The following is a 21,829-nucleotide window of genomic DNA, read 5'->3' as shown; positions in this document are numbered from 1 at the left end:
GGTTGTTGATATTCCTGCTAGTGTGTGTGTGTGTGTGTGTGTGTGTGTGTGTGTGTGTGCGTGCGTGCGTGTGTGTTGTTAAAGAAGTCGCTAATGCAGAGGATACTTTGTAAAGCAGACAGGTTTGTTGTTTTGGCATTGTTTACGGCCCACAGTAACGTGTTGAAGTTAAGGAATAAAAAGCCAACAAAACGAGTTCATGCCTCTTAGCCTATTTGTTAAGGGTCGCTACAATGCTAAAGTATATTACCAAGCACAGAAGTCAAACTAATTAGTATAGCATTCATATTTCATTAGATGTAGATTCTTTTCTCCACAGAAACAATCAACATTTCGTAGTCTGTAGAGCAAACACGGCACGTGAACATTTTCTCACGTGCAGTACACGGTTTGGGATTTTGCCTGCCTGCATAATCAAGTGCCAAAGAGCATGGTTCTAGACTTTGCAAGTAGCCGAGATACAATATGCTATTCACGCTGGCTGTGCCACCTCCACATACAAGGTGCAGCGCTTGCCATGGAAGCTGATGTAGCTGCCTAATGCAAAGCAGCTTAACACAGACACACTCACTGTTTTCATTTTAGCGATACCATCAAATGCCAGACCTATAAACGTTACATATATATATATATATATTATATATGGTTCTTTCATAATCAAAAGATTTGATTGAAACTACAAACACGTGTTGATTAAAAGACTACAAACTGTACCAAACACACAGCATTTACAAAAGTCACCTGTAGTAGTTACCTTATTCAGCCTTGCTTACCTGCCATGATTGTTCCAGCGAGGTGATGGAGGGTCCTTTGGACGCAGTTTGTATCTCATAGTTATGACTTTTTATCTCATAATTTCGACTTTTTATCTCATAATTTCGACTTTTTTTATGTCATAATTTTGGGTGCTGTTTGTAAAGAGGCTCACACTGAAATCAGCAGCAACATTTTGCAACATGTAGCTTCAACCAACGTTTAAAAACCTGGTGTGAATTTCACTTTTTCACTTTTTCCCACATTTACAGCAATTTTTGAAATATGTTAAATATAATGTCACAGTTCAATCTAAATAATAAATGTTAAATCTAAATGTCTAATCTAAACGTAAATGTTAACTCTAAATGTAAATGTTAAATATAAATCTAAATGTTAAAACTAAATGTTAAATCTAAATCTAAATGTTAAATGTTAAATCTAAATGTTAAATTTAAATCTAAATGTTAAATCGCTGTGCGAGAAGTACATTGATGCTTGTAGCAAATCTCTACTGGGCTAATGTTAGCTTGCTTCATATAGCTTAAATAAGGAACATATGCTACGCGAGTTAGAAAACAAACTTACAGAGTGCTGCAGTGGCTCTATGGTGGATATTGTTGCTGTTGCTGTCGTCAACGATGCACTGCTGAAATTCTGAATTGCAGCCAAAATGGCCCTTCTAATGTGTTCAGCTAAATCGTCAGACATGTTGGCAAGCAACGATGGGACTCTAATAACTCAAAGTACACTACAAATAAAATTTCCCCAAACATGGTTTCTGTCATTTCAGGTAGTTCTTATCACGCTAATGTATGTTCAAGTGTTCATTATTCGATGCAATAAACACAGTTTTTATGTTGTTACTGACCAGCAGTGTGCATTTGCATATTGGCTAAATATTTAGTTTCACCAAGCACATTTATATTTAACATTTGACGTTTAGATTTAGATGTAACATTTAGATTTAGATTTAACATTTAGGTTTAACACTTAATATTTAGATTTAACTGTGACATTATATTTAACATATTCAAATATTGCTGTAAATGTGGTAAAAAGTGACTTTAAAAAAATTCACATCACTTTTTTTAAAAGTAGTTTGAAGCTAAATGTGGCAAAATGTTTGTTAATTTCAGTGTGAGCCACCTTACAAACGGTACCCCATAATAATTATGGCTTTTTTTTTTTGCGGAAACGGGCTTCCATAGATAAAAGCAAAATGTTGGTGTTTAGGAACATTCCAGGAGGTTAAAAAAAAAAAAAAAAAAAAAAAAAAGTGTCGCTCAACAGTGTGTGCCGTCGTCGCCTCCCAGCGCCACTCTCTCCTCCTGTGCTTGAAAAGGACGAGAAACCAGTCAGACCAGTCCAGACCAGAAATGGCAGCCGACCGGACCGGGGCGACGCTTGAGGAAACTGACAAAGTTCATTCATCAGATTTGGGGCTTTTTGAGGATTACGGTGGAAATGTCCCGAAGAGACATGCCCGGGTTACCGTCAAGTACAACAGGAAGGAGCTGCAGAGGCGGCTGGACGTGGAGAAGTGGATCGACGAGAGTCTGGACCGGCTGTACTCGGGTCAGGTGGGTGAATGAGCCCAGAAAGACACTGTGTGTGCCGCTCTGCTTTTTAAAATGCGCTCTATGTGTAATTAGACAATAGCTTATCAACATACTTTAAAACGGATTATGTACACATTCTAAAGGCGTTCCATCCTGTAATATAACATTGTAAATGGGGCAGAAAGCTTTGAATATTAAATTAAAGTTATCATATTTAACTATGTGTTATGAAAGCACAGTGAGATGCCACAGTCCTGAGTCTCAGCTGCAGGCCTCCTGTGGGTGATCTATGAGGTGATCAGTAGAGAGGAGAGGTGGGGCAGTCTGGTTCTCCTTACAAGGCCAGACATCCTGTAGATGTGTGGCTGTCCCCCACTCAGAGATACGCATCTTTCTTGGACCTTGCCTTACATGGGCAGTGTGGAACTGGGAGAAGGATGAATTATGTGAAAAGGAAGAGGGGAAGGTCGCGCAGGAGGGAAGGAGTTGTTGTAGATCCCAGGAGGTTGTAAACACTGCACATCTGGCAGCTGAGGCAGCTGATAGGAGCTCAGGGTCTCTCATGAGGAGACTGTTAGAAAAGAGTGCATTTTGGGACAAACAGTTCAGGATAATGTTGTGAACAGCAAGTATGCTGACTGTATGAAAATGAACTCTGGATTGCTAATCCAGTCATTTTTTTTTCCAAAGTAGTGGCTATGGGACAAAGCGAGTCAAATGCTGTGTGGTAAATTAAGCCAGTGCTCCAACTTAACTTAACCATAAGGCACCAAAGTTAAATACAGTCTCTGAAGTATAATTGGTATTTCAATATTGTTTATACAACAGTTAGTTCCGGCCCTGCAATCTGATTGGTCGAGAGACAGTAAAACCGTGATGATACTGGAGTATAACATCACGGTTATTTCACTGTGTATGTATCACTCCGCCTCACAGCTGATTGCAATCAACAATCAAATCAAAACTGACGGTTAGTGTCAGTTAGGTCAGCAGTTGCGTTGTAGGCTGATTAATTCATCCACTGTCAAACAGCCAAAAATATGGATTTATTTCCTAAAATAAGTTTTGAATTGAACTATGAATGGTCATCAGAGAAAGATGAGGGAGAGGAGAAGCTGAATCCATCTGAGCACACATCCAGGTTTGTCAGTGTTTCATCAGCGGAGCTCAATGACTTGGAGAAAAGCAACATACTGTCAGATCAGAAGGCAGAGTCGGCTGTGCCTGTGAAGCGACAGTCCACCATGCAGTCACCAGAGACTTATTTCGCCTGCAGCCTCGTGCCTACGACCGAATCACAGCCGTGATGATATCACAGTACAACATCACTCCCTCTCGTGTGTTATTGCTTAAATAACACAACTTGTGGTTTATTACATGTCAAACATTGTAGACAAGCTGCCATGCCAAGAGCCTACCAGAGGAGAACCAAGCGGGGCTCAACAGCTTTTGTAGTGCCAGAGAGCAGCCATTGATGGAAAATCATATCAGAGGCAAAAGACAAAAACATTGACAGGTCAGTCCTGATGAGGCACCTTAATAAAGAAGAAGGTAAAGGAAGTAAAAACAGTGGAGAAAAAAACAGAGGTGGTGCTATAGAGAAAAAGCTTGCAGACAACATCTAAAAGGCTGTTTTTTTTCTTTGCTTTACTCAAAAGAGATGCTATGAAATGGCATTAGAAATGTAAAGAAACAATATTCCTGCTCCCAACAGCTGGAAAAAGAAGGTTTTATCAGGGAGGCTGTGCAGGAATTTATAAGAGTTAGTAGGTCCGCAAAGGTTAACTTATCTTCTATGGCTAAATATAGTAGAATGAGTTATATTCTTTTAGGTAGCGATTTGTTCAAGAATTTTATGGCATGCCATAGTCTCTCTTTTTTTTTTTTCTGCCGAACACTTATTTGATTTATGTGGCTAGATGCCACATTTTTTCATCAACAATTTTGTTAGGATTATTATTTTTGTTTGTTCATAGTGGATGTTGCCCTTCGCCAGGGTTGTCCCTTGTTACTGATCCTGTTTGTGATATTCATGGACAGGATCTCAAAAGGCAACCGGAGGGGAGGAAGGGGTCCAGCTTGGGGACCTCAGAATTGCATCTCTGCTTTTTGCAGATGATGTGGTTCTGATGGCTTCATCACATTGTGACCTCCAGCATGCACTGGGGCGGTTTGCAGCTCAGTGTAAAGTAGTTGGGATGATAGTCAGTACCTCCAAATCTAAGGCCATGGTTCTTTCTGCATGAAAACAGTGGATCACCCTCTCAGGAGAGAGTTACTGCCCCAAACAAAGGAGTTCAAGTATCCCTGGGTCTTGTCCACGAGTGAAGGTAAAATGGAGGGTGAAATGGATAGGCAGTTTGGTGAGGCATCTGCAGTGATGTAGGCACTGCGTCGGACCGTTGTGGTGAAGAGGGAGCTGAGCCAGAAGGCAAAGCTTTCAATTTACTGGTTCATTTCCATCTCAACCCTACCTATGGTCATGAGCTTTGGGTAATGACCCTAAGGATGAGATTGTGGATACTAGTGGCCAAAATTAGTTTCCTCCAGAGGGTGGCTTGGCTCAGCCTTAGAGATAGGGTGAGGAGCTTGGACATCTGGAGAGAGCTCAGAGTAAGCTTTGCGTCTAAAGGGGTTAGTTGAAGTTGTTCGGCCATCTGATCAGGATGTCCCCTGGGCACCTCCCGTTAGAGATGTTCTGGGTATGTCCCACTGGTAGATGGCCCGAGGGCAGACCCAGACCACACTAGAGGAATTATATATATCATCTGGTATGGGAATGCCTTGGGGTCCCCAAGGAGAAGGTGGAGCATTACTGGGGAGGGAGACGACGGAGGTGCTTTGCTCAGGCTGTTGTTCCCGTAATCCGGCCCCGAATAAGTGGATAAAAACTGATGGATGGATGATGCTTTGTGTTCCTCAAAACAGTGCTGGCCGTGCTTTTAATTTCCATGACTGCCCTCATTCATCAGAAACAGAGATGTGTTATAGTAAACTGTTTTGTTGGTTTCATGTTGTTTAGGTTAGCTTTAAGAAAAGAAATAAGACTATTTGGAGTTGGAAAATGTATTATTAAATTACTTTTCTCGAAAAAGGTCAATTATTTTTTAAGTTATGCTTAAAAAGTCAGATGGTCAATTTACCCTAATATTCAATTCAATTCAATTCAATTCAATGCAATTTTATTTATAAAGCCCAATATCACAAATCACAATTTGCCTCAGAGGGCTTTACGGCATACAACATCCCTCTGTCCTTCGGACCCTCACAATATGGCTAATCTTACCTGCTTACTCGGATCAACTTACCCCTAACTTAGCACAAGTTAAGCCACAGAAACACTATTTTTTCTGAGGTCATGTTTTTAGGGCCCTTTGTCATAGATTCATTTTTATAATTTCAGTTCAATTGATAGGAGACATGTTGAAATATTAGATATTTTCATTGTATTTTCTGTCCTTTTTTCCTTTCCAAGAGGACAACAAAAGTAAAAACTGGCTCATCCTACCCCACTCTCCCCTGACATAAAAGCAGCAAATGGTCCTTTTGGATATTCTGAATAGGATTTGGTGTTCATATCTGTCCTGTTTTTGTAATATTACCCATGACAATAATGTTACTACTAATGGAAATATCATTATGTTGAACCAAGTCATGTCACACACATCAACGGTGAAAAGGACCTGCCTGTCTGAGTTTTAGTGAGTTCAGATGAACCTGGCGGACTGTGGAGCTGAAGTCCAGTATGTAACAAGAGAATTACATAGTGCAGCGATGTGGATGGGCCGATGGGACTGTCCCTTTCACCCAGCTCAGCTAAAACAATGGCTATTTGTTCTATTAGAGCAAGCCACTGTTACAGTATTACGTGAGCGTTGGTACTATTCAGCCCACAGAGCCCAAACATACACATGATGGACCTGCAATGTGTGCAGGCTTTGGATTCCAAAGTCTTCATCTGCATTTTACACATGGTTTACACATGCAGATATCTCTTTAGCTGACATATTAAAAGTAACCAAAGAACTTGCCTTAGGGTTCCCTGGAAGTTACTGTTTTTGACCCCTGCATTTAAATCAATCAATCAATTTTATTTATAAAGCCAAATATCACAAAAAGACAAATATCACAAATAACAATTTGCCTCAGAGGGCTTCACAGCATACAACATCCCTCTGTACTTTGGACCCTCACAGCGGATAAGGAAAAACTCCCCCCCAAAAAACCCTTTAACGGGGGAAAACAATGGTAGAAACCACAGGAAGAGCAACTGAGGAGGGATCCCTCTTCTGGGATGGACAGATGTGCAATAGATGTCATACAGAACAGATCAACATAATAAATTAACAGTTACCAAAATGATACTTGAAGAGAGACAGAGAGAGATGCAGTACAGACAGTAGTGACAGTAGCTTACAACAACATTAATTTAAGTAATAATATTATAATAATAATTATGGCTATTGTGGTACAATATGTTGTTGGTATATATTAATATATGATAGTATATGTATGTGACAATAATCATATGTGTATAATAATAGTAGAAGTTTGACTAACAGCAGCAGCAGGAGGCATCAGGCAGGACCACGGCAGCAGCACAACCACACATGTCACACTATCCAGGCACCGCTGCGATATGAGTTAACCTGCCAGACTGTGGAGCACAAAGGCTCCGGAGCAGAAGCTGAGTTAGTGACATGCAGTAATAGGACATGAGGACATAGGACAGCCCTAACTATAAGCTTTATCAAAGAGGAAAGTCTTTAGTCTAGTCTTAAATATGGAGACGGTGTCTGCCTCTTGGACCGAAACAGGAAGATGATTCCACAGAAGAGGAGCCTGACAGCTGAAGGCTCTGGCTCCTGATCCTAACCCTGCATTCTCAGAGCGCAGTGTTCTAGTGGGATAATATGGCACTATGAGCTCTCTAAGATTTGACGGAGCCTGACCATTTAAAGCTTTGTAAGTTAACAGTAGGATTTTAAATTCAATTCGGGATTTCACAGGGAGCCAGTGCAGAGAAGCTAAACCAGGAGAAATGCGATCTCGTCTCTTAGTTCCTGTTAGTACACGTACTGCTGCATTCTGGATTAGCTGGAGAGTTTTCAAAGACTTACTAAAGCTACCTTATAATAGGGAATTACAGTAATCCAGCCTAGAGGTAACAAAAGCGTGGACCAATTTTTCTGCATCCTATCAGGATAGGCCTTATTTTCACAATAATACACAGATGAAAAAACGCAGTCCGTTAAGTTTGTTTTAAATGGGAGTTAAAAGACAAATTTTGGTCAAATATTACTCCAAGGTTTCTTACGGTAGTGCTAGAGGCCAGAGCAAAGCCATCCAGAGAAACTATATCACCAGACAAAGAATTTCTGAGGTGTTGGGGCGTAGAACACTAACTTCAGTTTTGTCTGAATTTAACATAAAGAAATTGGAGCTCATCCAGGTTTTTATGTCTTCAAGGCATTTTTGAAGTTTAGTTAATTGATCCTTTTCTTCTGGCTTTATCGATAAATACAATTGTGTATCATCTGCATAGCAATGGAAATTTACAGAGTAATTTCTAATATTACCTAAGGGAAGCATATATAAAGTGAACAGAATTGATGGAACTCCAAAACAAACTTTAGTACGTAAGGATGATTCATCATTAACATGAATGAACTGAAAACAATCAGATAAATAAGATTTAAACCAGCTTAGTGCAGAACCTTTTAGGCCAATTAAATGTTCCAGTCTCTGTAGCAGAATTTGATGGTCAGTTGTGTCAAATGCTGTACTAAGATCTAATAAAACAAGTACAGAGACGAGTCCTTTGTCTGAAGCAATCAGAAGGTTATTTGTAATTTTAACTAGTGCTGTCTCAGTGCTATGATGCACTCTAAATCCTGACTGAAATTCCTCAAATAAATTGTTTTCATGAAGAAAATCACACAGCTGGTCTGCGACTACTTTCTCAAGGATCTTTGAAAGAAAGGGAAGATTAGAAATCAGGAAACCTCTGGATCCAGGGTGGGCTTTTTTAGCAGGGGTTTAATTACAGCTACCTTTAATGATTGTAGTACATAGCCTGTTAATAAAGATACATTGATAATGTCTAATAAGTGAATGTTGACTAAAGGAAAGACCTCCTTAAGTAGCCTAGTTGGAATGGGGTCTAAGAGACATGTTGATGATTTAGATGAAGAAATCACTGAGGTCAGCTGTTGAAGAGAAATCGGGGAGAAGCAATCTAAATATATATTAGGTTTTACAGCTGTGTTTGAGGGCAGATTGGTTCCATTTGAGGGCAGGAGGTCATGAATTTTGCCTCTAATAGTTAGAATTTTGTCATTAAAAAAGCTCATAAAATCATCACCGCTAAGGGCTAAAGGAATACAAGGCTCAATAGAGCTGTGACTCTCAGTCAGCCTGGCTACAGTGCTGAAAAGAAACCTGGGGTTGTTCTTATTTTCTTCTATTAATGCTGAGTAAAAGTTTGCTCTGGCATTGCGGAGGGCCCTCTTATACATTCCGAGACTGTCTTCCTAGACTAAACCAGATTCATCCAGTTTGGTTAATCGGCAATTCCTTTCAAATTTTTGCGATATTTGTTTTAATTTGGGGTTTGAGAGTTGTTTCAAGAAACTAACTTTCTTTGCTTTGTTAACTTCTTTTTAAGAGGTGCTACAGAGTCGAGTGTTGTTCGCAGGGAGCCTGCAGCGCTATTGACAAGATGATCAATTCAGAAGAGTTTAAAGTCCGTATGGGAAACCTCTGTTACAGAAGGACATGGAATGGAATCATTTCCTTAAATTTTGCGACAGCACTATCTGATAAACATCTAGTATAGTAACTGTTGCTGAGTGGCGTGTAATCGAGTAGAAAGAAATTAATGATCTGATAGAGAGGCATTCTGTGGAAAGACTATTAGGTTATCAATTTCAATTCCATATGAAGAACTAGATCGAGGGTATGGTTTAAACAGTGAGTGGGTTTATGTACACCCTGACTGGCCAGTGGAGTCTAATAAGGTGATAAATACAGTAGCAAGGGAGTCATTATCAACATCAACATGAATGTTAAAATCACCTCCAGTAATAACTTTATCTGATTTAAGAACTAAACTGGATGAGAATTCAGATACAAATTTAGGAGCACGCTACACTATAACAAATAAAAGTGGCTGTGAGATTTTCCAGTTTGGATGTAAGAGACTAAGGACTAGGCTTTCAAAGGAATTATAATCTAGTTTAGGTTTAGGGCTGATTAATAGACTCGAGTTAAAAATGGCTGCAACTCCCCCTCCACGGCCGCTGCCTCGAGGAATGTGGGTATTATTATGATCATTTCAAAGCTGCACTAATATTTTTAGCCATGGTAGTTACATGGTTGTAGGAAACTGGCTGCTGCACAGTCAGTCCACCACTTTTCTTCTAGCACTACTATTTGTGGTGCTGATTTTCTTGTCAAGTAGCCAGGACATTTGCTATCATTACTCAGTGATCCTTGGATCAGTTCTTATGACACTGGTAACCTTCTGACTTTTCTTCTCACACCACCAACAGTTTATCTTGCAAACTATTTCAACATCTCTTGGATGGATTTACATAACATAACAACATGGTGCCATCAGGCCAAGACGATTTATCCTTCTGGTGACCTTTCCTCTTGTGCCACCACAAGCTTGATACTTTTTGTTTTTTAATAAAATATCTCAACAATTATAAGATGAATTGCTTGTAAATTTATACAGACATACACAGACTTCAGAAAACTGTAGTCACTTTGATCCCAGACCTATCAGCTAGCACTATCATCTGGTCAAAATTTCATCTTGTCCAATACTTTGGTTTATGTCCAAGTACCAGCAAAACTTCTGATACTCCCATCAGCCCCAGCTATACATTGTACGTTGAACTACTGCCTTAAATATAGTCTGAGTGGGCGGAAGTTCGCTGCATAGATCAGCCTCTCAGTGGGTCCATGTCATTGGTCCGACAGCCCATTGGTCCGACCTCCCATTAGTCCGACAGTCCGCGGTGCTGAACGGCTCCCGGCGGGCGTATTTCTTCATTGATGGTGCGTCGCGACTGGCTCTGGGTCAGCTGGGAAAGGCTTGAGGCGAAGCAGGCTCACGGCTTATGTGTTTGTCACTTTCTTTTTTATTTTAACCCACACCATGATCTTTTCCTGACCCTAACCAAGTGTTTTTTGTGCCTAAACCTAACCAGACCTTAACCACAGGGCATCATGATGATTTTGGAACAACGGGACTTCGGAACAATGGGTTTAATATGGTCGGAACAATGGGATGTTGGACCAATGGGCAGTTCCCCTCTCACTGGGTGGAATGAGCCACCCGCTGAAGTCCTGCCCTACCACCTCCGGTTGTGTAGCAGTTTTCAACACGTCCTTTACTAACTTTTGTGGTGTTTGATCTTGCAGGGATGTAGCCATTTTTCTGCCATGGTTCACGTCCTGTAGGCGATATTTTTGTGGGCGTGTTACACCAAAACCTGTTTCCCCCCAGCAATATTTTTGCAAGCGCACCGTTGCTGGCACCGCCAAGAACGATTGTGATTGGTTGAAAGAAATAAAAAAAAAGCCGGGGCGTTTTTTTTCTCCAATCTTAAAGTGAGAGTGAGAGTGAGCGAGACTACCTTAAATATAAAGAGATCCAAAGGTTTCAAACAATCGCAGATATCAAAGGCAGGAAAATTGCAGGAGAACATGGTCCGTGTATCATTCGTTCATTCCATTTTCAATTTTAAATCAAAAAAAAAAAAAAACGGTTTGTTTTTTCATAGTTCGTTTAATAATCAAATTCAAAAATACAAAAAACGGTTTGTTTTTCTTATTTTTGATTTTATGCTCACATCAAAAATAGCAAATCGAAAAATATTACTATTGACCAAATATTGCTAAACTATTTTCTACGGAAGCGCATTGCATTCACTGGATAAAAAAAAAATTAAAAAATTAGACACCTTATCTCGTAATTACGCAGTGCAGTGCGCACCAACAACCAGCAGGTGGCATAGTGAGCAGTTGAGAGACAGCGTCCAACTGAAACTGTTTGAGAATTAGTAGTACTGTTATATTTTCTGCCGGACCTGTACAGTATGCTAACTCGTTACACAGTCTTAATTTCATAAAGGACATTTATACTATGATATTTCCACAAGGGTCAGTGCTGCGCATTGAAATGAGTAACATCTGTAGTTGAAATGGTTAACAAAGGACGACACAGGCTATTTCCACATATGTAATTAATTAGGCTATTAATTGTGTAATCACAAGATCTTTTCTTGAAATTATGAGATAAGGTGTCTATTTTTTTTTTTTCCTGTGAATGCAATGCACTTCCGTAGAAAATAGTGCGAATGATACACGGACCGAACATATATGACACACAAAACATCTAGAATGTTCCATTGTAAGTAGTAATGCAGCTTCACTTTTTGGATTTGAATATTTCAGTTACTGTAAGTGTGTGATATAGGCTGTTGTGAGCTTTAAGGAACACTGGAATATATGGGACTATAAAGGGAAACTGTATGGGAAATACTTGAAGAAATATGGGGGAATTCATGGGGCACAGTAAGGTTCAAGAGGTTGATAAATGTGTGTTCAAAATAAGTATGGTGACTCAATAACATAGTGTGTGTGTGTGTGTGTGTGTGTGTGTGTGTGTGTGTGTGTGTGTGTGTGTGTGTTTACATTTGTTTACATCAGGAGGGTGATATGCCAGAGGAGGTGAACATTGATGACTTGATTGACCTGCCAAATGATGAAGAGCGAGTCAAAAAGTTACAGGTAACAGGACCTGCATGTATATCATGCTATATATGATATTATGAGGAGGGATTCCAGTAGAGAGGATTTTCTAAATTCAGCACTGATAATAGTTCATTTTGCGTCATGATGAGAGAGTTTCTGCACCAGGACAGACGGATTTAGTTCAGTCACTCAAGTAGACATATTTGAAAGAGTCAGTACCATTGTACAGTGCTCATCACTGAATGAGACTTTTAGAAACGCTGAAGTGTTTATAGTAGAATATTGAAAATTAATATATGATTATGTGGCTGGTTTGTTACAACATAATCTTCCGTTTCTTGACAGGAGCTTCTTCAAAAGTGCAGTAACAACACAAAGGTATGTTTTTACTTGGAAATTACATTCCCAACCCAGGGCGAGTCATGAGGATGCACACATCATATACAGTATACAAACTTACAGCATACCTATGTGCATACACACATATACACACACTGGTCACATGCACTTCAACTGAAGCTGCAGCTTCTGACATCTCATCCCATAGTCACTCCACATGCCTCAACAATGGCTCACTGTGCTCTCTTGCCTTTTTCTTTCCATTTAAAGTCTAAAACAATGAGTCTTTCTGGACTCAAGCATTGGCCTCACTGTGGCCTGCACAGAGATGTAGACACAGGCAGAGGAGCATGGAGGGTCAGCTGCTGCTTTTTTTTACTCAGACTTAGTTTACTGGACTCTGATGTGGAGCACCAATAAAAGATAACTTCATATTTATTTCAAGTCTGTCTTAAATCAACACAACATGTCCACATAAACACTGAAATAGTTTCTGCTTGCTGTAACCATTCTTCCAGTTTATACTGGACATAAAATATTTCTTGTTATTACGCTTCCAATGCCTGTGTTACAAAGTACACAGCCCTTGTTCTGTACAATATATATCCCAAAGTTTATCTGAAGTTAATATGAGGCTTCAGAGACTAGTAATCAAATTAAATGAGTGTCTTCCAAAGCTAAAATCTTCTTAGAACAGTTTCCTTGTTTCCATCATAGACTGTATAAAGCTGGTCAACACCTCTCTACTGATGTCCATCTTTATTATACAGTCTGTGGTTTATATGCTGAGCTGCTGTCGATAATAGTAATACAAAAGTCCCTTTTACACTGCCTGTTCAAGGCAGGGATATCATGCTGTTATGCCACCTAGCCATTCTGTATATAACGTACAATCGTGAAATGGGGGGACAGAGTGGTCTTGCCTTTAGTGTCTGTATAAATTGGGCACAGTGGCAGCCCTTAGCATAGGGCGAATGCTAAGGGCTGCCATTATCTATAGGGGGTGCCACAGAAAAAGAAGAAGAAAAAAAAAATCAAATGTTTATCTTTTACTATTTTTTACTAATACTATGACTGCTATTATTTTGAAATATTACATAAGGCCACAACAACATAACTGCATAGCAAAGCCCATAGAGAGGCCTTTATTTTTATTTTTTATTGATTGTTAATTTATATGATTATTGTAATTGATTATTATGGGTGCCAGGGGGAGGCTTTCCTAGGGCACCAAATGTGGTAGGGCCACCACATACTGGGCAGAATGGGCAGGACAGGTATGACGTTTTGACAACGTGTTATGTATGTTACGTACCGCGGGAAAGTTAGAAAGTAATTGTTAGCAGAGCTAACTCAAAAAGGAAGAGTAATGGCTTACATGTCCACAAACTGGGAAAATAATGAGATCTGTGAGCTCCTTACCCTCAGAGCAGAGGACTTGATCACCTGCTATATAACAGAGATGGCACGCCTACCACACCTCTTTTGATTGCGGAATGTGGAATGTTTGGTTCTTTGTCAAAATGCAAAGGAGGCAAAAAAAGCAGCTCTATAGCATGATCTCTGTATTAAGAGCCTAATATTAACTAGCCTCACAATAAACAGTCACAGCCAACACTAGAATCAACTTTGCTACTGCTGATGAATGTCTATTACAGGAAAACAAACACACAGAAATCCAGAGTCAAGCAAATGTTTGCTGTCGGTATTTTATCAAAACTGGGGCTGTTTTGTTTTGCCCACCTCTATTTGTGCTGTTGCCATAACACACCATATCTGGATCCTGTGTTTCTTGTCAGCCTGTGGAAGCTCAGACTCAACCATGATACAACGTAAACAGTGGAACAGTTGAATCACGTTATGTTAAAAGCAGCGTTATTGTTTGGAATGTGCATTCAGATCACAGTCTAGTGACAGCGATCCAGAGTAAATCATATTAAACACATTTACACCACAGAACAGTAGAGAGAGTGGGAACTTCCTCCCGAATGGCTTTCAGGTCATCTTACTATGACCCTGCTCCAAGGCCTTTTTCCATCTATGGACATAAACACTGAACAAAAAGGGGTGGAAAAAAGACTTAACACTACATTTTTATGGCACTCGTATTGCTACTACACTACTAATAGCTGTTTGTTCAATGTTAAGAGCTTTAAGCTGGTAAGAGCTTTCAGTGCTATCCTGTCTGTGGCTCTAGCCTCAAGCCCATTGGCTCCTAATGAAGAGATACATTTTTCAATTTGTATACTTTTATTAAAAAGGGGCTAAATGATTTCCTAAAACAGCTGGGAGTTGTATTTATTACCAAATGTTACACAAAGAGGAGAAAACAGTGGATTCTTTGGAGACATTTTTCAGCAGCAGATTTGGGGCATCATTCAAAATAAACTACAGAGCATGTGCTCATGGTAATGAAGGTACATGTTATCCAGTTTAACAGTGGGACTCATTGATATGTTTTTTTAATAGTTATTGGACAACAATGGAGCTCCATGGCACAGGAAGAGATATCAGCCTTTGATACACACACTATTTGTTAGCAGATACATTCACAGTTGGTTTTAGTCTTTTGATGGGATGTGTTGACGATGACTGCCAGACTTCTCTTTAAATGTGTATATGTAATGTCATAATGTCATGGTCAACATGGATGCAACCCATTCTCCTCCCAATTCGCCAAATACTGCCTCTTTGTCAGTGGACATAAACGTCAAAATATGATGCATCTATTTTGGACGCTCAGGGATGATATGGCAATTGATGCTTGTTACATGCATTGTGTCTTTTCAAAATGCACTTCCATTTTTCCATAATTTTATTTTCATTGAAAACAAACTCAGGGCCATTCACACGGTTAGTATGGTTGTTTGGGCTAGTGTGAAAGCTGTCAGTTGAACCCTGGTGCGGACCAAACAACCAAACCAAGACCACTCGAAAAGTTGGGTCTCAGTTCACTTTCAAACAAACTCTGGTGAGGTTCGTTTGCAGATAGCAGATGTGTGATTTTAGTATGATTTCAGCTAAATCATAATAAATCCATTTGCTGATCATGAAATCTGTCTGTGATCTCATAATTGATCATAACTTATTTATGCTAATTCATACGTGTAACCATGGTGTAACACATATGCACGTCTGTGTAGGTATTTTCCCTGATTAAAAAGCTGTTCAAACTGCCATCATTCTGTCTGAGTCTGTATACTTTGTCTGTTCATTAAGTCCATTAAAAAGTGTGTGACAGTGATCCAGTATTAAGTCCTGAATTACTGTACAAGACGCCTTCTTTTCATCCTGTCTCTATGTTAGCCGTTATTCATAACATGCCTTTGATATGCAGTCTAATAATAGCCTTCTATTAATGCTTACAATCAGTTATTTTTCTATGAGCACATAAATATAAACACTTTAGAAGCATTACAGTGCTGCTACATAAACTTCTGTCAGACACCTGAATTTGATTTCCCCACATGGGTCCTCATGATGCAGGATGACACACACCAAAACTGTCAAATCAACAAGTTACCTGTCAGTCGTTAGAACTTCATGTTTACTACTCTTTGTTCATTTGCAAAAAGACAGTGTGAACAGGGACCAAACCAAAATGTAAATGCAACTATGTATCATTTTTTCCTCTCTGGTGCAACCAAATGAACCCACCTACAGGTGTGAAAGCACCCTTAAAGCAACTCTTACCTTTCTTGCATTTCACACAGCACTTAGAAAAAATTTGAACATCCACAAAGTCCCATCCCCCTCCTCCTGCAACTCCCCCTCCCTCCAAAGACCTACTCCCCCCTCCTCCATTACGTCCTCATTACGTCTATGATAGACGTAGGTGTTGGCAAGGTAACGTTAGATATACTGAAGAGGAGAGCGAGTGTAATGTTACAACCAAGACAGTCAAACGCAACCCCGGAGTTTTAAAACTCAACCAGAGTCAGTGATCACTGATGAGTTTTAGAACAAGGTTACAGTGCTTACGTTAGATAGCGTCAACGTTACTAGTAAGTGGAAACACACACAGACGATAACGTTAATGTTTCAGAGGCTATGCTACAGTAGGCTAACGTTAGCCATTAGCAACTGGATGCTGTGTTGTCATATAACGTTATGAACTGAACTGAACTTCTTTGTCATTTTTATGCACAGCACAACAACGAAATGACATTTCGCACACCCCAAGCAAAAAGAAACAAAACATTTAAAAACAATTTGTGCAACATATAAGATAGAACATATAGTGCAATAGTAAGATGAAAAGGGTTGACATTTCACAGTCAGAAACTCCACATCCTTAGAGCAGAACTGGGAGATCCTCTTCACATCAGAGCACCATGAATTGTTTGTGTATATTGCCAGACCGCCACCACAGAGCTTAACAGATGACGCAGCCTCTCTGTCTGCTCTATGTAATGTTAGCCCCATTAGCTCAACACCAGAGTCTGATATGTTACCATTTATCCATGTCTCCGTGAACACAAGGACGCAACAGTCCCTCACTCCTCGGTGAGTGGATCTCCACAGTAGGATATAATCAATTTTCGTGTCCAGCGAGTGGATGTTCACCAGAAGGCTGCTGGTAACAGCTGGTTTGATGGGGTTAGCGTTCAGCCTAGAGATAACCCCTCTGCGCTACTCCCGCGCCCGCGTCCTGTCACAGCGCTGCCAGCGAAACCACAGTCATCTCAGGGCTAGCTTGACGTAGCAGGCCAAGCTTGCTTCACATCCTGAGCTCTCTCAGTTGTAGCGTTAGATCTCTGCAGCAGTTTGTAATGTCTGTTAGAAACTCGCGACTGTATTGCACTGAAGAATTTACTTCTTGTTGCACCGTGTTTACTTCGCTGGCCGGTGTACGCAGAGGCTGCCGCAATGTTCAGTCAAACTTAGCTAATTGATTAACTGATTTCCCTGTGGAAGCGGTGGTCCGCGTTTGTCTGCCATTGTTAAGGAGAAAAGTTTCTATCCACAAACGTCCCTGTCACTAGTTTATATCCACAGGCGTCCCTGTTACTAGTTTATATCCACAAGCATCATATTTGTTGTCTCACAGACTCGGTCCGAATGCAATGATTGGTCTGAGTTTTCTTAGAACCATATGAGAATGGTGTAATTATGAGTTTTTATTTCTGGTTGAATTCACTTACATTTTACTGTGCCACCAACTTATTAATAGCATTTTAACCTAAACAAAGAAAAGTGTAAAATTTCCAGAAAGGTAAGTGTTGCTTTAAACTTACAACATACATAAAACACCTAATTTTTAGGGTATTTTTCTTATCTTGTGGAGACAAAAGTTTGTGGTTAGGTTTAAAAAAGAAACATGATAGTTTGGCTTTAAATAAATTTGGCTGTTATTACAAATGTTATGTAATGTCATGTTACTGCCGTGGCATGCTAGCACGCTACGTTAAAAAAACTTGATTGGCTTTTGGTTTCACACAGGAAATGAACAGGTGAAAGTCTGGAGTTTGTTTCACCCATCCACCTCCCCCTCTGCCTGCCCTTGACTTTCTCTCTCTTTATACCACGAATGTTGCTGCCAGCCGGTGTATTTCATAACACCGTGAACGGTTCCTTAATGTGTCTGTGTCTGACGTGGACATCCACTGACAAAGTGGTATTGGTATCTGATCCTCAAAATCACAAACAAAATGGTGGTATTTAACAAGTTGGGAATGAGAATGGACTGGGATATTAGATAAGCTATGGTGACAGAAAAATAACTTATTGCATACATTGTCAAATAACCAATTGTGGCTACATTGACAAATATAAAATACGTATTGGAACACTTACTTGTAAAATGGTATTTCAGACTTTCATCAGAGAGCTGGTGGCAAAGCTGGATGGAGTTCAAAAGCAGGACGAGCTGCAGAGCGAAGGCATCGAGCATCCAATCATCTGCCACAGCCACTACCGCCATGAGCCCTACCACTTTAACAACCCACATCAGGACCATCACTCCCACCACACCCGAGGCCAAAACCAGACCCTCTGATGACCCCTCCAGCCAAGACAAGCACACACTGTTATGTCATGAAAAAAAAGTCAGTTCTATTGGACTTTGGGAGGCAAAGAAGGAAAAATCTACTTTAAAACTCACTAATTCAGATGTTACATCTTGACTGTCTGTTGGCTGCCTGGCAACCTCATAGTGATAACAAGACTTCAGGAAGATCACTGCTTATTGCCTGCTGTAAAAACGCAGCAGCAACAATTCTGATATTTCCCAAAATGTCAAACTATTCTTTTAACCACTTATTAAAGGAACAGTTGTTTGTGGCGTATCTCATGGGTGGATAATTGAATTAATATAGACAGAAATTTACTAAACTCTTAAGATAATCTCAGAACAAAGGCTTCAAACTCGAGATGCCTCTAGCACAATGCATAACATCATAGAAATATACATTTCCACTCACAGTATTCCCAAAATACTTTTTATTTGCAACTTGTGACTCTCACTTTTACTCGACTGGAAAAGGCTGTCATTATCTGGCTTTGACTATTATCATCACAGGTTCCATGTATACATAGTTGGATGTAATAGTTTTTGAAACTAACTGATAAAGTTTCTGATGAAAGTAGATGAAGGAAAGCAGATTTAACAAAAAAATAGAATATACCTCTCTTTATTTTAAAATAATATCCTGCTACACATCACTGAGTTGTGACAGTTTTTGAATGTTCCACCTTCCACTGAACACATCAACATGTCAAATGCACCACTTTTTAGATATGACTGCCAGATTAGATGCATATATACTACAATTTATTTAACATTGGTTAGCTTATGAAGGTCATGAATGTTATTTATTGTCAAGATAACAAGACATAGAGGTAAAGCCAATAAAAGCCAGAATAATGTAACACTGGACTGCATGGCTTACACACATTTTAAATAGTGATTCATCCTTTCAATTTTGGAGTTGTATTGTTACTACATTTTCAGTTTTGTCAATACATTCACTAACTTTTGATTCTTCAAAGACATTAGTTGTTTGCAGGAATTGCTAATAAAATTATTTATGTCACTGTTGGTGCATGTTTAATGTTCTTTTTGTGCTTTGGCATGTAATGTGTTTTCCAAGTCAGAAGGTACTGACAATATGTGTAGTATATGAAGTTTGAAAAGGACACTAAAATACTAGCTGGATAGGTACACCTGTTCTGTACAAGTTTGTATCATCCAATATGAAAGCCCACACAAAAAGGATATAAAACACATTTGAAATTATAAGAATCTGTGGGGGCCCCTGAAAACTACATATTTAATTAATTAACCTTAGGCTAAAAATATAACATTGCCATTAAAAGTTTACTGACTTGTTTACATATTTAGAATAATTTAGAAATGTTTCATTTCTATTTTTATTCATTGTGTGTCAGATATACCAGAATTGTATCCATCCATCCATCCATTTTTACCCACTTATCCCAGGCAAGGTCACGGGGGGAGCTCCTCCTGGGGGATTCTGAGGCATTCCCAGGCCAGAGCAGAGATATAATCCCTCCAGTGTCTTTCTGGGTCTATCCCCATGACAAAATAGCAATCAAACCATAAACCTTCTCAAGACAGTCTGGATCTCAGTGGACTCCTGCGGGGATCAACGGATGAGAAGTCCGGCGACGAGCAGCTGCTTGCTCTGCTGCAGTTCAACAAGCAGAGCTAGCTGCTAACAGCCATCGCTGCAACTAACAGACTGCACAAATCTATCCAACAGCTCCACCATCCACAGTCAGACACACAGAGCTGCTTATTTACTGCTGAATTACTGTACAGCTCACAGCTTGCACCAACAGCTGACTCTGCTCCAGTGTGAGTGTTTTGCAGGCTAGCGAAACATCCTGGCATTGACTATTTACTTAAGTTAACCAGCCCGTCAGCACTCCGATCTTATTTTGGTTATCGGCATTAGAAGCACAGCCATTCTCAACTTTTTGATTTAAAACATTTTTCTGATAAGTATCATAAAAAATAATTTATTGCTCACCACTACTCTCATCTCATTTTGAATGTCCGATAGTTCCCCACTAAAATTTTCATCCAGTCTCGTCTCATGAACAAAAATTAAATATGCATTTTCCATAGTTTTCATTTTTAGCAATCTACTTTTTAGCTTGTCAGTGTCTCATCTTCATCATGGAAAAAAAGGTTGCTGATGATCATACTTTCTTCATCATTCTTTTTGTTGATGACATTAAAACTTGTTTGTAGGAGCCATGCATAACCAGTAGGCTGAAGCAGTTGATCTAAACAAGACACCAACTATGTTGTTTTTGATTACATGTAGTCCACACTGACTTTTTTTCCCTGCTTGGTTTTCTGAAACATTCCCAACCACAAAAGCACTGTTTTAAAAAAATGTCCTTCTAAATAAAAAAAAACGTCAAACACAATTGAAACGCTGTCAAGAGCACGCCCAACCAACAGGCAGCAAAATAATCATAACCCTAAACCCACACAATGAAGAAGAAAATATTGGCCAATCAGAAACCTGAAAAAAAAAAAAAAAGCTATTTTACCAGAGGGCTACCTGGAGCAGTGGCCCGTGTAGTGCAGTCTGACTCCAGATCTGTTCTTAAATATATTGAAAGAACAACTGTACATTTATGTGTAAACATGTAAAAAGTCCTGTTAGTAAGACTATTTATGCAGCTGCACAAAGTATTGCCTCATTTGTGGTGCTTCACAAAGGAGAAAAAGGCACACACTCTGACGTCTCAAGCCAAAAACTGTTTTTTCTGTGGAGGTCTGGATAAAACTAAAGATAATAAAGCTGAGGATAAGTAATGTGACTAACGCCAGGGCCACACCGAGGCACGTCAATGAGGGACGCACTTCTGCATGACATCACATAATAATCCTGCAGTTTATTCTGCTTGCTGCTTTCACTGTTGGCTTTTCTTGGCAAGACCCACCCTACTCTGCCTCTGACTGGCTATTGCACCTTTTAATGCGTCTCTTACTCGTCTTGCCCAAAGACTGTATATATTTAGTGGATTTGCAGTGGACATTGGAGAAATAGATACAACAATGGCCAAAAGAAGGAAGAGAGCAGAGTGAGAGAGAATGGCATACTGATGACACGTGTTATTTGCAGGACATGTTCATGTTCTAATGTTTAAACCAGATAGCCTACTGAAAGGGACCGAGACAGAGAAATGCATTAAATAGAAAGAGGAGAGAGAAAGAAAGAGAGCAACAGGCTGACTGATAATGTCATGTAATTGGAGGACATGTTCGGCACTTTGTTGGATGTATTAACTAATGTAATGAATGCAATGACTTTTGTAATAATGATTATTTAATAATGGGATGATGTGTTTTTACTATGCTTATATTTTGTAATTTTAGGGAACATCTGCCAGGGGACAACAGATGGAAATTAGCCTATGGCTACAAT

At 39.6% G+C, this 21,829-nt stretch overlaps 1 protein-coding gene across 1 annotated transcript; it reads left to right on the top strand.

Moving 5' to 3' along the window:
- Nucleotides 1-2,051: 2,051 nt before the first annotated feature.
- Nucleotides 2,052-19,461, top strand: ppp1r14aa (protein phosphatase 1, regulatory (inhibitor) subunit 14Aa). Its single transcript, XM_049591634.1, has 4 exons — nt 2,052-2,336; nt 12,039-12,119; nt 12,429-12,461; nt 18,238-19,461. The coding sequence occupies exons 1-4, from the start codon at nt 2,133-2,135 to the stop codon at nt 18,418-18,420; spliced, it is 501 nt and encodes a 166-aa protein (XP_049447591.1). The 5' UTR covers nt 2,052-2,132; the 3' UTR covers nt 18,421-19,461.
- Nucleotides 19,462-21,829: the final 2,368 nt, after the last annotated feature.

Source organism: Epinephelus fuscoguttatus, linkage group LG12 (assembly GCF_011397635.1).
Source record: "Epinephelus fuscoguttatus linkage group LG12, E.fuscoguttatus.final_Chr_v1".
Lineage (NCBI taxonomy): Eukaryota > Metazoa > Chordata > Actinopteri > Perciformes > Serranidae > Epinephelus > Epinephelus fuscoguttatus.
This window is presented reverse-complemented; position numbering and strand designations above follow the sequence as displayed.